At 45.8% G+C, this 16,885-nt stretch overlaps 1 protein-coding gene across 15 annotated transcripts in view; it reads right to left on the reverse strand.

The window, feature by feature from the left end:
- MAP2K4 (mitogen-activated protein kinase kinase 4) overlaps positions 1-16,885 on the reverse strand; it is a 169,692-nt gene that overhangs the window by 19,132 nt on the left and 133,675 nt on the right. For all 15 annotated transcript variants that reach the window (XR_012154740.2, XM_073310273.2, XM_073310261.2 and 12 more), the window contains one exon: positions 13,480-13,607. Coding sequence is in view for 14 of the 15 variants with exons in the window: in XM_073310273.2 (XP_073166374.1) it covers positions 13,480-13,607 (128 nt within the window). In the remaining variant the exon portion in view is untranslated. The remainder of the gene's footprint in view (positions 1-13,479; positions 13,608-16,885) is intronic.

Genomic DNA, 16,885 nt, shown 5'->3' on the forward strand with positions numbered 1-16,885 from the left:
TCTTCGAAGATTCAGTGCTAAGACCAAGAAGCTGGAGAGACTTCTCGTCGAGGCACTTTTTGCAGATGACTGTGCCTTGATGGTCAGTAGACAAGACGACCTTCAGATCATCGTTGATAGATTTTTCTGAAGCATCCCAGCTTTTTGGCTTCACCATCAGTCTTGGGAAGACAGAGGTCTTGTTCCAACCAACACCTCATTCCAATGCCCCAGCGCCAGCCATCTTCATCCAAGGCACACAGCTGAAAAATGTGGATCAGTTCAAGTTTTTGGGCTGCACCATCTCAAGTGACAGTTCCCTTGATAGGGAAATTTCCTCCAGAATTAGTAAAACCAGCTAGGTCCTTGGTCGACTCCAAACAAAAATCTCTAACCAACACAACATTCGTCTCTCCACCAAATCTAAGATCTATAGTGCAGTGGTTCTAACATCTCTCCTGTATGGATCTGAGATGTGGCCTCTTTATAGACGTCACATTAAACAGCTTGAGCAATTTCACATGCGCTCCCTCTGCTCAATAATCAGCATTCGCTGGCAGGACAGAGTGACCAATATTAAGGTCCTTGAAAGAGCAAACACAACGAGTGATGAGGAAATGTTACTGAGAGCACAACTTAGATGAACTGGACATGCCATCAGAATGGAAGACCACCATCTCCCAAAACAGATCGTGTTTCGGGAGCGGAGTCAGGGCAAAAGAAAGAAGGGTCGTCCATATAAGTGCTTCAAAGATAATCTGAAGAGCAGTTTCCAGTGGGCTGTCATCAATCCTAAAGAACTTGAGCAAATGGCTCAGAATAGGACTCACTGATGATCTCTTACAAGATCAGCATGTAACAGGTTTGAGCAGGATTGACAAATTCATCTCCAGGCGGCATGTGAAAGGTGCCACAGACCTGCATCATCAAACATCATAAATACAGACTTCCCATGCCCTCAGTGCGGCCGACTCTGTGCATCAGGATTCAGACTTCGAGCCATATGTGTAGCCATAGATGAGAACTGCGACAACAACGCAGTGAAATGTAAAGGCTTGTGTGGGTTGAAGAGGCTTGTGATATACAGGAGGTCAGAATAGATGATCTAATGGCCCCTTCTGGCTTTAATCACTATGAAATCATGAAAGGGAAGGAGCCATCACCATGTGACCAGCCAGCTCTCCACAGGCCACTGGGAAGGGCCCCATGGACAATAGTGTGAGTTCCTCTAATACGTTGGGGGGGGGGGGGGGAGGAGGGGAGAGGACCATCACTCTGGCCCATGATATGACATTACTAACTCATTTCTCATTTGCAGCCCACTGTCACATGTGGGTGTGTCTCAGTCATTGCCACTTCCAGATCCCTCCCTCACCTTGATGTGCTGCAGCCTTGTCTACCTAGGCTATTTTCCAGAGTCCAGCTGCAGCTGCAACATAGGTGCTCTGGTTCAAACCTTGAGCACAGAGAGGCGTAGTAGCAATTTGCACTACTGGTGCTTACCACAATATCTAGCAGCTCTGTGTTTGAGATGTGTTAGCTGTATTTCCAATGTTGGTAGCCTCTCTTGGGGCCTTTGTATTATTCTTCTGTCCTAACTAGTGTTCATAGCACTACCTAATTCACTAACTCCTACCAAAGTTCATTAATGTTTTTCACTTCCATTTCTAGATAATAGCGGATATATATTAAATGAGACTGGACCTAACAACAATGCCTTACTGAACACTCTCCCTGACTCAGTACTTTGCTATTTATTTTGGTTATGATTTGCCAGACAGTTTTCAGTGACATGACACTGTTCCAATCTAAATCAATTTGAATGAATTTTTCAATTAAGTTTCTATGAGGCACCCTGTGAAATGCTTTACTAATATCTAACTCTGGTGTATTGACCACCAGCCCTTCATCCATTCTTTTGAAATTCAGTCAAGAGGGAATCAAGTTTGTCCATATTAGTTCTTCATAAAATCATGCTGCTTATGGCTCATGGCTCCATTATTATCTGTGCATTTAATGATTTTTGTCTCTTAATATTTGTTCCATTATTTTACTGAGGAAAGAAATTAGACTGGAAGGCACAAATTGCTCATATCATTCTTCATTCCTTTTCCAAAAAATGGAGAAAAACAAACACAAAACTAACCTCTTCTTTCAGAAACGGTCACGAGAAAAGTAAGTTCTTTTACTGAATCATTTTATACCTCCGAATTCTAAAGCTGAGAGATGAAGAGTGCATGACAGAGCAAGAAAAAACACAAAGAGGGAGTCTGGAGCTAAGCAGGAGTAAGGTGCATACTGTAATATGATGATTAGGGGAGGAAGGAACTAATTAACAGAGATCATCCAAAAATCTCAATAACTAATGAACAGGCCTCTGCACAGAGATGAGTCCTTGGCAGAGCAGAGCAGAGCATCTCGACACTTACATGTTCCAACACATGAGAAGACATTCCCATGTGAGTAGCAAAAACTCTTTAAAAGAACAGCTATTGGAGCACCCAAGGTAGACTGATATAGCGCATACAATCCTCCTTCTTATAAATCAGGTGCATGAAGAATATCAACTCAAGTTGCTCCCTGCACTGGAGGAAAACATGGAGAGGCCTGATCAGAAGTAAAAGTCTCTGAAAGATACAAAGGAAGCAAAACTTTATCAAGAAGGTATTTCCAACTGATCAGGAACATTAGCCCAAGAGATTCAGAGAGACACGGAAAATTGAAACTGCAATCAACAGCTAGAAGATGAAAGAATGTGGCATCAAAGAAGAGCAGAAGAGAAACAGTGATGAAGTCATAGACATTCTTCTCCCTACAGGACAGAGAAGCAAACAGCCATGGAAGAGACTTACACCAAAAAGGAGCCTCCTGGAAAGAAAGAGATCACACGTTACTCTAATGAGTGAGTGATTTGGACCTACATATCTGTGGCACAGTTACAGAGAAAACTGGATGGAAGACTGCTGTCAAATGGCCAAAATTAATTGTGTCTCAATAAGGATGATAAAAGATTCTGGGAAATCCCCATATGGACTCCCAATGAAATAAGATTCAATGCAGTTACACTCCAGGGACCCAGAAAAAAAGCTGAAGACAACACTGATGACTTCATAGAGATCCTTCCAATGCCAAACGCGAGTGAAGAAATGAAAAGGCAGAGGCAGAGGTCAACCAATGGACACTGTAAAGAAGGAGGGTTTGGATACACCAAATATGGGAATATCTTCTGAAATGAGACCTTGGTGCCATTTGACAGTCTTCCTTTAAGCAGAAGAGGGACCAGCATTCTGTCTTCAAAACTAGCAGAGCTGTTGCTCCCTCTTCAACCCCCACTTCCTCCCAGGACCAAGTGCCTATATAAACACATGCATCTGTATGTGTAACCCAGCTGCAAAGTTACAGACACCTCTCTACGAAGTGTTGGTTTGTTGCACATAACTATGCAATTAAGACATATTATTGGAAAGTGCAGTCCTCAAAACATGAGTTCTTCTGATTCTTAGTGGTTACACAGTCAAGGAACATTACACTGCATATACTGTAAATTCAACAATCTTTTTATAAAGCACAAAAAACTCACCTCTCTTCCTAACCCACCAGCTATTGTAAATTGACAGACAGTAAATGCAAGGGAAGTCACCATAAAGATCTAACATGTACTCATTTAAAAGCAGGAGCAGATCTGTAAGCGAATGGCACATTTTAACCCTTCTTTCCTTGTAAAAACAGGACCAGATGGATGTGAGATGCAAGCTCTCTCCCTCCCTGGGATACTCCCTCCTCTGCCCTCTCAGAGACATTTAGCACATGGCTGAAATCAGCTCAGACTGAAGGCTGGGGATTTCCCTGATTCTCACAGATGATCAGATCAAAATGAAGCACTGCATACCAAAACTGTAGTCCTGCAGGACACAGCTGTTTGTGGGACTTGCTGTATGTCTAGGTGTACAATTATCTGCACTTTATTTGGCAGTAAGCCATAGTATGGATTCTCCTGGTGTAAACACCAATCTGAATGGTTCCAAGACCTCTGCTGTACTCTAACACAGATGGGACACCAACCTCCAATCTGCCTGAGTGCTAGGCCATTATGCTGTTATTTTAACAGCCGATCCTGTACTAAATGTTTATCTGTTTAGAAACTGTCAAGACAAAAAGGAGTACTTGTGGCACCTTAGAGACCAAAAAACTAACTAAGGTGCCACAAGTACTCCTGTTCTTTTTGTGGATACAGACTAACACGGTTGCTACTCTGAAACCTGTCAAGATAAAAGTATTTAGGGACCCCTGGGAATTACCCATTAACATGGCTTTATCACTTGTATCACAGCATCATTCCAGGGATTTCAGGGAAACTACTGAAGATATGCATTTGCCACTGTCCAAATGACTCAGCTCCTGCAAGGATTGCCGACTGAAGCCACAGAAAGGGAGGGGACGATATTGCTGTACATGCAGACGGCAGGATTATACAGTTTTTAGGACCATAAATAACTAGTTTTGGAAATTACTGTGTTGTTTAGCCAGGATGTCTAGGAAAAATGCTAGCACCCACTCTTCATGCAAATGCAACATCCTTATACTGGACTATTTTAAAGCTGAGCCATGCATTGTTCCCGTAAGAAACTTCTCACATAAAACTTTCTTTTATAAGAACTGAAGACTACACAGAGTAGGGAGTAGGTGCCCCCAAAGCAAAGTTTATTATTTATTAATGATCTGGAAAAGTAGGGAGCAGTGAACTGGCAAAATCAGTAGACAGCGCAATATTATTTCAGTAGATTAGGACTAGAACAGACAGCTAGGAACTTCAGAGGGACCTAACAATGTTGGGTGACAGCAGGACGAGTGTAGGTGAAATTCAGTGTTGACAAAGGCTGCATAATTCATGCTGGAAGGAAGAATTTTCACTAATCATACACCTTACTGGGTTCTTCTTACTGGGAAGACACCTGGGTGTCACTGTGGGCAGATCAATGCCTTTACGTAAATCCAAAGTATGCCATCATGTTGATTCTTGTGCTCGGTTCCAAGTTCCCCTGAGCCAATGCCTCATTTGGCTGATAAGGTTAAGGCACGCCAGTTTCATAGCCAACCGTACACAAGCTACTCCTGGGGGAATTCTGTGCTACTGCACAATGCAGAATTTGTGCAGAATTAATGTTCTGCACAGAATTTCATTTCCCCCCGCCACATAATTGGTGCTGCAGAGCAGCTGGCTACCACTAGAGGCTGCTGGACCCACAGAGCCAGGCTCCCCAGCTTGCTAATACAGGACACTGCCAGGGGGAAAAGGAGCTGGAGGGTTTCCAACAGCTAAACTTCCCAGCAGGCCTTGAAGGAAGGAGACAGTGTGCAGGAAATTGAATACAAGCCTGAGATCCAGCATCAGGCTGTCTCTTCGTCTCGATCCCTGGGCTTGGGGGTGTGGGGAGTGCAGGTGTCTGGCCCTGCAGCTGGGCTCTGGGGGGAGGGGTTGTGGGCATCTGGGTCGGGGGTGCCCCACGGCTGGGCTCTGGGGGAGGGTGTGCAGGTGTCTGGGCCAGGGGGGCCCCAAATACCCCCTCCAGCATCCCCAAAATATCCCTCCCAGTACACACACACCCCTCCAGTCATCCCCAACTATACCTCCCTCCAGCTCCTCCTGCTCCCAGCAGTGTCCTCTATTTGGGAACCTCTATATAGTAACCCTATGGGGGCAGAGTAAAAAAACGAGAATCAACTAAAAGACTGGAGGGGCAGAGTTTTCCCCCAAGATGTGCCCAGCTGGTATGCGTGACACAGCCAGACTGAGGCGCCCAACAAAACCATAACAGAAAAACAGGAACTGAGTTGTCATAGGGGTTTCCTTAGCTCTCTGCTCCTTGGGGAATCTTTTTTGTTGTCTGTATTGTTACAGACATAGTTGCTGACAGGTATTTTCAAATAATTACCAAAATAATTTAAACTGGCATGATTATATTGTTTTATTTGACAAACAAAATTTGCAGAATTTTAAAATATTGTGCTTAGAATTTTTAAATTGTTTGGCACAGAATTCCCCCAGAAGTAACAAGCATCACTCAGTTCTATTCACTCCATTTCAAAAAGACTGCAGAAGAAGCAGAGGGAGGGGTCCAATGACAGGAGAAGAAAATGATTTACTGGCCTGGAAAGACTTCTATAGGAAAAGAGCCTGAAAAGACTGGGACTGCTTTGATCTCAAAATACAAAAGCAAGGGGATATTAAATGAAATTGAAAAGCATCAAATGTCATACTGATAATAAGAAATATATTTCAGGTGAAATACAACTAACCTGTTGAACTCACTGCTACAAGAAGTAAAGGCTGAAACTTCAAAAGCAACTAAGTGACTTAAGAGCCTAAGCTCCATTTTCAGAAGTGAGCTAGGCACTTAGGAGCCTAGGACTCACCGGAAGCCAATGGGACTTGGACTCTGGGTATGACTTTACTACAATTAAACACCCACAGATGGCCCATGTCAGCTGCCTCAGGCTTGCGGGGCTCAGGTTACAGGGCTCTTTAATTGTGGTATAGATGATCAGGCTCAGGCTAGAGCTGCGCTCTGGGACTCTCCCCCTTCTCGGGGTCCCAGAGCCTGAGCTCCAGCCCAAGCCAAAATGTCTACTCTGCAATTTTACAGCCCTGCAGCCTGAGCCATGTGAGCCTGAGTGCAAACATGTGAGCCTGAGTGCGTTTAATTGCAGGGTAGACATACCCTCCAAGGCTTGGGTGCACAAAAGGAGCTAGGCACCTTTGATTCTGTTTTAGGTGCTGAAGTCCTGCTTTTGGGACCACTGCAAAGCACAAAGCTCCAGCTGAATCTTGTAGGTGCCTAAACTCACTTGGCGCCTACGACTTTGCAGTAAAAGTTCCCTTGGTGCCTATGTTACTGTCTCGGGCAGGCACGGCTGCCTCCCTATGGACATCCAGGCACCAATCTCCTGCCAGGGCCCCCCACCCATCCCGAATTTTCACACTTGTTCTCTGTCACCGTACCTCCACAACATGTAGGTCAGGATGGGGGACTGTACTGTGGAGAGCACGGACTCTGAAAGGGACTTAAGAGTCATGGTGAATAACTGAACATGAGATCCCTATGCAATGCTGTGGCTATGAGAGCTAATGCGGTTCTTGGATGTATAAACAAGGGAATATTTAGTTGGAGTAGGGAGACAGTATCACCTCTGTATATGGCACTGGTGAGACCACTGCCAGATACTGTGTCTAATTCTAGTGTGCATATTTTAAAAAAGAAGTTTAACAGTTGGAAAGGGTTCAGGAAAGAGCCACACGAATTATTCTATGTCTGGAAAACCCACATGAGTGAGAGACGTTAGGAGCTTGATCTTTTTAGCTTATCAAAGAGAAGTTTAAGCAGTAAGCGAAAGTTTAAGAGAGCTGTATACCTTCACGTTACCTGAGCTAGCTATCCTTTACAGAGCCCTGAGTGCTGGACAGCTGCCCAGCAAGCCAGATTATGGTGTGGCACTGACATTGTCGCAGCCATGGCCACTAATGACACATTAGCCCAGCAGACAGAGCTGTGATGAGCCAATGACTTCACAGAGCTATGTTAGCCCAGTACCTAGGGCTGTGCTGAGGCGGTGACTTCCTGGAGCCTTGCGTCCCTTCACGTCATCCAGCAAGAAGGCTTCCGTGGGGTGAGGACCTCACAGAGGCCCATGAGCCTTGAACTAACCCCAGCAGGAAAATCTTTGGTGAGGACGGTGACTTTACCAAGGTCTCTATGCCTACTACCCATGTCCACACTACAAAAAGATGTTGGAAAACTGGAAAGGATTCAGAACAGAGCCACAAGAACGATTTGAGATCTGGAAAGCCTGCCTTACAGAGAGAGACTTCAGAAGCTCAGACTATTTACCTTATCCAAGAGAAAGTTAAGAGGTGACTTCATCACAGTTTGTAACCACCTAGAGAAAAGTTGTGGATGATCATTCCGATCGTGGATAGCACTCTATAGCACCTTGGGTTCCTGAGTGAGTACAGGGACCAAAGGGGAGGCTTTGCACCTCCCTGATGCTGGGGCAGGCAGGAGGCAGAGAAGCCCGAGTAGCAGGTTAGAGCAGCCTGCGGACAGCCCTAGCTTTCCCTCCCTACCTTAATTCACGTAAAAGAAAAGTGTTGTTTCCCTGCCTTAATTCACGTAAAAGAAAAGTGAACCATATCAGAACTCTATACTTCCTATTCATGTAATAACACAGGCTCTGTTTATTGACTTGCAGTGCCTTTGTAGAGCAGCTGACCCTAGGAGCCAATTTTTAAACACTCTGCATCTGACTCCCAGTGACAGAAATGTCTTTTCTCTGCAAAGCTCACATCTTGCCCTAAGTGATAAGGCACTTTGGGCTGAATGTCCTGCTCACAAATGTGGCTGGTCACAGGTCTTGCTCGTTTTGTATAAATTCTCTCCATAGTCAAGTGTCTAAATGTACAGGATGGAAACAACGTTCCTGCTTTCTTCCCCAGAAAGAGAGATGTGGGGCAACTGAAGCGCAGACGTGCCCTAACTGTCTGCAGTGGAAGCAGTTCAGTGTGGACTGTGCACCAAGTGATGTAATGAGCTAAGTTTAGACAGGAGAGGTCCCACACTGGGCTAACCTCATCAACATTTTTAGCTTATGAATGAGTAAGCAGAGGTATGTTCTCAGCCTAAACCACTGAAGTATGCGAGTGACATCACCAGCATGCCTTTGGCAGAAAGGGTTTGCTCAGAGCTCAGGAATCTCTTGAGTTATTCTCTACGCTGCTTGTGTCAGACACATGGAACCATGCCATGATACTCGGACTGGGATGTCTCCCCCTGAGGCTATTTGCACGTGTCTTAGTTCCTACTAAAACACATTTACTTAATCATAAAGCTATTTCTGGCTGCCCAACTTCAGAGAAATAACAATCATTTAATTCAAAAGCATCTGAGGAGATTTAACTGTATGATGTACGATCAAGAAACAGCCTGACTGCTCTGTTAAGTGAACAACTGAGCCCAAAGAGAACCTGGTCATCAGATCAGGAGTGTGAAGCTGCTACAGATCAAATACAGAGGCTCACTGCAGCCAATGCTGCTACTCTGTCTGTACAAATGGATCACAGAGCTCAGACACCATGAAGTCTCTCCCACATACATGCACATGGAGATTCATGTGAAGCACAGTACAATAGCTGCATTGTTACTAGTCTTAGGAATTCCTCCTTTCAGTGCTTGTGCTGAACTCTGTCATACCCACAGTGTTAGCTATTTGAATGCAGTGACAGAGCTTCCATGTGGTCAGGAAGATTTTCCTTGTTGGGGGAGAAATGAGTTGCAGCAGACAGAGGTAGTGAATCCTAGTCTCATTTATCTCTCAGAGATATTTCTGCAATGCACCTTGCACTGCAGTGTCTGGGTGTCTTCACTCCCTAATAGTGCAGACTAGCTGGCAAATGCAAAAGGCATGTGATAAGTCTCAGATACAACATCCAACTGCCGAAAATCAGCTTTGTATACACACTCCCAGCCAGGTCGTTCCCTCTCACATTGCTACACCTGCCCTCTTGTTGCAGAATCTGCTGCTGTGCAGCTATCCCCTTGCACGTCCCCTGACCTTGATGGCTTTGCAACAAGAAAAGAACACCACCTTAACTCAGGTGTCAAACACCCTTCCTCTCAACAGAAGTGTGATGACTGGATCAGTCTGTCAGGAATTCATGCTTGATATAGGATTGCTATAGGATTGTTTCACTGGAATTAAGAAAACTATGTCTTTGTTCCCTTTAAGAATGGGGTTTTGAACCTGTGGCCCTCAAGACTCTAAACTGCAGTCCTCAAAGGGGACAAATCAACAGGAAAAGTCTCTCTGAAACCCCAGGAGCAGTTCCAGAGTGAGCCCAGAGCGCTCTGAGCAGCTGCTGTTCTTTTCCTGAGGCCTGCTGCATCACTGGTGTGGGAGGAGAGAAGTCTGGCTGCTCCATCGCCTGCCTCCCTGTCAGGCTGGGAATCCCAGGGTGAGCAGGTCAGGAGCTCGAACCTAGGGAAGCCACTAGCAAAGAACAGTTTCCCTTCACACAGCTCCTGAAAGGGCAGGAAAAAGTGGAGTGACAGAAAGCCAAACTGTTCCAGTTCCAGCCCACGCATAGACTACAGCTGCCTGGGTACTACTTTAATTTGCACCATCTGGCAGTGATGCCCTAGGGACCACATACAGTGTAGTGCAACTACACCCTAACCTGACCTGTGAGTCAGGACTCATGGGGAAGGTGGTGTATTAACTGGCTAGGCTGGCCCCGCCTCTCTACACCAGGGCAATCCCTCAGAGAGACTGGTGCCTGAGGGGCACAAAGGGAGCTAATCCAGACAGATACTCTTCCCCAAGCACTGATTGTGGTCCCTTGACCTTTTTATCCCAGGTTGAAGGACCCAGACACCCCTGCGCTCTGCTCTGACTGACAAGAGAATAGGGCTCATTTTAATACTCCAAGGGGAAAGACAATGAATGCCCCAGGAGGGGAGGCCAAAGAGAGCTCTCCTGGGCACATGTAAACAGAGCAATTTGCACAGTGACTCAAGGTATCCGAGGAGACACACCACTGGGGTCTCCCCAGATATCAAGGGGGATGGGTTACCAAAAGATGAGAGCAAGAGGAAAGGGAGACCCAGCACTGGGAAGCTTGACGGATAAAGGCAGAGTGACGCCAAGAGGCCTGGCGGTGATGGGGGGCTCTTAGCTCAGCCCACCTTGATGCACTACTCATGGAAACATGCTGCAAACTGAACTCTAGATGAAGTCTCAACTCTGCAACCTCAAAGGTCTCTATTTGGATGCCCACTGTTCCTTTGTTTTGCATTTCCTATGTGGTTTTCTTCTAGAAGTACGAACAAAACACACGTTTCTGCTCGTGGCAAGAGTGTATTTTCCATTTCAATACATTGGCCACATGGAAAGCCAAAGAGACAGAAGCAAAGAATCCTTTTCAGCACTGGAAACTCAAGACACAGATCCTCTGATGGTGTAAATCAATGTATCTCTGCTAATTTCAGTGGACCTACTAGGCTGGCTGACACCACAGGAGGATCTAGCCCTTAGAGCCTAAATCCTCTACAATTTCATTTAAAAAACAAGTGTCTTTGGTTAATAATGTGACAGGGAGTCTTGCTCACTAAAGCACTGCCTCACAGGCAGTCAACGTCAGTAGTCATCCGGTGTTGTTATGTCCATTGGCTCTTCAGGGGCCTTGCTCCAATGCGTAGGATTGTGTCAGTCCTTCCCTCCCCCGCCCGTGGTCAGGTTCCCACAACACAAAAATGGCCACAATTGGCAGAGGAACCAAGGACTGAGTGGGAAGTGGAAACTAACATCTTCCCACCTTCAGAAAGGGCCCCTCTGGGGAAAGCTTATGTTGCTGTGGCCCTTGTGGTACCCACTTAGTAGACATCTATAGGACATCAGTCTCCAGAGATGCAGTCTAGTGCCTTGCAGTTGCTCTACATTAAATTACCTTCCAAAAGGAAAAAAGAATGACATTTGAGCTGGCACACCCGCTCCCATTTACAAGTCCCTGAAATACAGGCTTGATTACAGAAACACTCACAGATCCTGAACTCTACCTAGGCTAGGGAGCCTGGCTGTAAACCCACCTCCACCATCATGCAGAAAGTTGGCTGTGCAGCCCAAATTCCTGAAGTTTCCATTACATGCCCATTTTCCCCCAGCTAAATGTCATTGAACCAAGTGAATACAAGAAAGGTGCCAGCACGCCACACCCAATGCCAGCATGCTGGCCTCTCCCCCAAATTACATACCACATGAAAGTTCTTAACAACACAAACTATAGTCAATCATTTTTTCTCATTTAAAAAGTCAACAAATGTGCAACTGCAGTCAGGACCTGATCCTGGAGAGGTAGACAGAGAACACAGAGATGTATGTGAATCCTTCCCAACACACACAGTGAGGAGAGAGAAGGAGTAGGCATTCATCCAGCTGTGCATAAGTTATAAAGGAACTGAGGCAGCAGAGAGACAACAAACATGCCTTATATCTTTAACAAGAGTGACCAAACCAGAGGCCTGGATTACGCTAACATTGTACCCACCTTTAAAAGTGAAAAAAGCCCATTGAGCCTCACTTAAACGTAACAAAAAAGAGACGAGAAAATAATTACAGAACAAGTTATAGAACAGCTAGACATGTATAAAATGAGAGGGACAAACCAGCACAACTTCGGTAGCAGTGACCTGTGCAGAATGCCAAGAGATAGTTAAAACAGTGGAAGAGGATAAACGAGTGGAAACAATTAATTTAGACAAAGAATGACTGTTAAGGTACAAGAAAGCACAGTGTGAAGCCCACTGGGATTCAATGAGGTGAAAGGTTGCAGTATGGAATCAAAAGTAGCAGTGATGGCCAATATCACTGTGGACAGGGTTTAATAATGGAATGTACTGCAGGGATCAATACTAGCAATGGTGTCATTCAAGAGATTTATAAATAGCCAGGAAGGGGAGACGAATAGTTGGGTGGTAAATAACTTGGATCAGGAACAGCCCTGCATTCTGATTGGCTGAGACAATCTCCTTTCAGTGTAATCCTCAGTCACTACTGTATGTAAAACCTTGCCTTCAGACTCACTCAGAAGAAGAGATTTAAAGAAAGAGCTTTTTCAAAATGCTTAAAGACAAGCAGGCAAAGTTCTGTGTGACCCTTGGGCTGTGTTACATTCATCTCAGAAGAGCAATAGCTATGAACATAACCAGCCCTCAAACCCATAGCACAAATAAAAATATGGATTGAGATTTTCAGAGCAGCCCAGGGAATGGAAAATGCCCCTAAATCCCACTGACTGCTTTGAAAATCACAATAGTGGAATGAAGTGACTCTTCAAAACCTGCTACACAGATGAAGCAATTTCCATTCGGCTGCTCCCCAGAATTGTATCTTCCGGGTACAATTTGGAAATTTGGCCGTTTGACTGAATCACAATACTTATGAAAGATTTTGCTTTCTATTAATTCTGACAATACCTCACAAAAACAGGACCATTATAGACACAAAACCACTTCCTCCTGAGTTTCCTTCTCTGTGCCATGCTGTTCATTTTCGCATGAAAATCTGGTCCTGGTCGAAGATGCTGGAGCATGAAGTTCTCGCTTTGTCCCAGAACAACAGCCCAGACAGCAGCTGTGTAAGCGCTGCTCAGACCCCCGGCAGATGTGCTTTGACTCTCATCTCCAGGGTCAGAGGAGAGCCCAGTCTCTGTGGCCTGTTTTGTCCTTGGTGTCCCTGTTGAGGCTGCCAGCAGGACAGATCGTTCTAGATTTGCAGTTGTTATTTTTGGTATGTGAATGCCTGCCTCTGGGGAACTCAACTAAGGCACAACTCAGCCAATGGGTGGGAACCACTTGTGAGCTGGGCCTCACTTTAGCCTGAGCTAGAAGGCAAAAGGCTCCATATCCTGTGCCCATCCCAGCCCCCTCGACAACACTGTCAGATCCCACTTACTGCCATGTATGGTCTGCACCCAGCATCTCTTGTTTTGGCGATGGAGTCCACGAGTTGTCCACTAATGCCAAAGTCACAGAGTTTAATATTCCCATTTCTGTCCAGAAGAATATTAGAAGGTTTGATGTCTGTGAGTGAAAGAAAGAAAGAAACAGGTTAAGTCGTGGATGGAGATCTCCATTTCAAAAGCCATGTGGTTGCGCAGTGACAGACACAGACATCAGAAAATCAGAGCTAAGGTTGAACACTTGGTGTCAACTCTTCCTCTTTAACATTTATGTTCAATGGTGATGTCATCACATATTTCCCAAACATACTATCTATCACTGCCTCATAGCCCCATCACAGAGATATCTGGCAGTTTATTTTGGGAGCATTGGCTGGGAAAGTAGGAGGAGATACAGAGACTGTCCTGGTTCTGAAGTTCTTTCTGAAGAAGCCTCATTAGCCACTGTGTTTGGCTCTTAATTAGCAAACAAAACTGTGTTTAGTGGCATCTAAGGTTGTGGCAGGCCACACCTGGGGTTTTTGACTGCAAGTGTACAAGAGGGTGTACAAGCAAGTGTACAAGTGTACACAGCCCACACAGGCTGAGCGGTACACTCCCAGAGAGGGTGTCTCCATGACAACTGGGGCTGTGACTGCCAGCTCAGAGAGACATACCCATGCCAGCTTTGATCAAGCTTGTGTACTAAAATAGCAATGTAGCCACAGCGGCACATACCCAGGGTCTCAGATGGGCAGCTAGCCCATGCCACTGTGATTACACTTCTATTTTTACTGCGTAAGCTCATTCAAAGCTAGTGTGTGTATGTCTAATCAAACTGGAAATTACACGTCCAGCTCCAGTGTAGGTGTACCCACAATGAGCAGCAGCCCTGCTGCCCTGACCCCTTCCCATCCCCACTCAGTCCCTGCCTTTCCCACCACCCAAGACTTGCTGCCTCCATTTTGCCTTTTACTCCCCCACATACCCAGGCTGCCACTGTTCTTCATCCCTGCCCCGCTCCCACTCTAAAATCCTGCTCCCTGCCTTGGTCATCTCTCCTCTGGACTCCCACAGACACTTTCTCCCTGGACTCACGCTCCCGCAGCCCAGCCAAAGGGCTGCTCAAATTCTCTTCCTGCCCTGTTACTCTGCTCAGGTCACTCACTTCTCCAGCTCTCTGCACTGCCCTCCCTGTGCCTCCTGCATCAAAGTCAGGCTTCTCCTTCTCTGCAAGGACTTGCACAGTTCCCCTGTCACCTGTACCTTCTCCTGCTCTCCCCTCGCTCAGTCCCAGCCTCCCCCCAACCTCCCCCTTTGTAGCCTTCTCCCCATCACCTTCACACTGCCTCCCATGCCTCCCCTTCTGAGTGGAACAGTTTCCCCTCTTCCCATGTGTCACAGGACCTCCCACTACTTCACATCCCTCCCCAGAGCTCACCCCTTCCAACAGTGACCTCTGTGAGATCCCTACACAGCCCCTGGTATGCTCTGTGAAACTGGTCTCTTCCAGGTGGGTCTCAACTAGCGTGTAAGCTCCTTGGGGCAGGGTCTGTTTTCTCATGTGCCAGCTACAGCTTCCCCAGTGCAATTCTGCAATGCAGGTAAAACATCTCCGGCATTTTGAAATTGAAAACATTTGTTGCTTACAGATGGGTCATCTGTGTTTCAGATAGACAAACAAACATACTGAGAAATGCCATCAAATTGAGAGAAGGGCCTCAAGTCACTCAGTCAACTAACACACTGTATCTCACTGTAAATTCCTACTGGGGAAAAGGTTCAGGCAGTTTTTACCACAGTAGCCAAGTAAGGTCAACACTATGAGCCCCACGCAGAAGCTGGTTTGTCACACAATACTAGGACAATACTAAGCCACGAACAGAGGACAGGCAAACAGAGGGAGTTTGCCTGGGGGGGAGTTCCCACAGAGCTTTTTTTTGCCTTTCAGGCTTCTGTGATCAGTAAATACAACATCTGCAGAGGCTCTTAGAAGGGAGATATTATGGATAGTGAGTGATCAGTTGTTGTGACTTGCACAGGATGTGCCATGTTTGTCTTTCTCCCAGAGGACAGAAGAAACTTTGTCTGTACGAAGTGCAAGCTGGTTTCCATATTGGAGGAGAAGGTTAAAGGACTAAAGACCCAAGTATCAATCCTGTGTTGCAACAGACAAAAAAAGGAAGATTTTTGGATAGAAGTCAGCGTTTGGTACTGCAGGCACAGCATACTGAAGAATCAGAGAGGGCAGTGCAGAACGGGGAAGAAAATTGGCAGCATGTGACCTCCAGAAGAAGAAAGAGGAGAACCCGTGTATCCACAATGCAGATAGTGGTAAGAAACCGTTTTCAGGCTCTCTGCGCAAGTATTATGGTGGAGAATGATTTGGAAGAGCCATCTGAGGGAAGGGATCAGAAGGAGACCCCATCGACCGGAAAGGAAAGGTTAGAAACCTTGGGAAATGCAACATGAAAGTTCCTCTCTACAACCTCCCACAAACATTTGAAAGTATGCAATGGCGTAGTTAAAGTCACTCACATGACCTGAACTCTGCCTCCATAACACCACCCTGAGAAAAAACAGAAACATGAAACAATTTGATCTATCCATTACACAGGCTCTTCTCATCAGAGACCACAGCCATTAGAATCTTTTACAGTGAATGCACAAACTCAGGCTCTTTTCAGCTATGCACTGTCCCCAGAAGAGACCTACGGTATCAATTCTCAGACACACAGCGAACTGTGGCACTCAATTTACGCAGTTTAGAAAGCTTCCAATGTTCTGACAATGATTCAAATGGCATTAGACACAGAGATAGCAGATCTATGTACAGAAACCACCCAGCTAAGACTGGATTGCCATGGTACCTTACTTACAAAGGAAAAGCACAGATTAGTGTGGAAATGACACATCCCACTAACTACTGGAGATGTGTTTGTATGAAATCAGTTCTAAACCCACTGCTCCATGGCTCTCATTCATAGCACTTCACATACGCCATGAGTATACAAGACAGATTTTCTCCATATTTAGAATGTCCATAGACTACGACTGTGGACTTTTTAAAGCCCTTCCGAAGCAGATGAAGGGGAAGTGAGAAATACTAGTGGTGTGGTCACCGTATCAGGACAGTGGCTTTTCCAATGGAAGATGTTCCCAGAAACTGGCTAGTCACTTCTATAAACAAGCCCTACAGCATGGGCCTGGGCTCCTAAGTCTGCCTTAGCTGACTCCTCGAGGTTTCTGGGAAGATGAAGAGAGGTCCCTCTGGCAGCATCCTCCCTCCCTCCCACTCCCCCTGAGACCATTCTCGCCTTTAGTAATACAGAACAACTGCCTTTAATGAATCAGCCATGTGTCTGCTCTCAATTCCTCCGAGCTGACAGAACGACTCTCCTGAGATCGCGATTCCTCAAG

The sequence above is a fragment of the Lepidochelys kempii genome, chromosome 14, assembly GCF_965140285.1.
Source record: "Lepidochelys kempii isolate rLepKem1 chromosome 14, rLepKem1.hap1, whole genome shotgun sequence".
Lineage (NCBI taxonomy): Eukaryota > Metazoa > Chordata > Testudines > Cheloniidae > Lepidochelys > Lepidochelys kempii.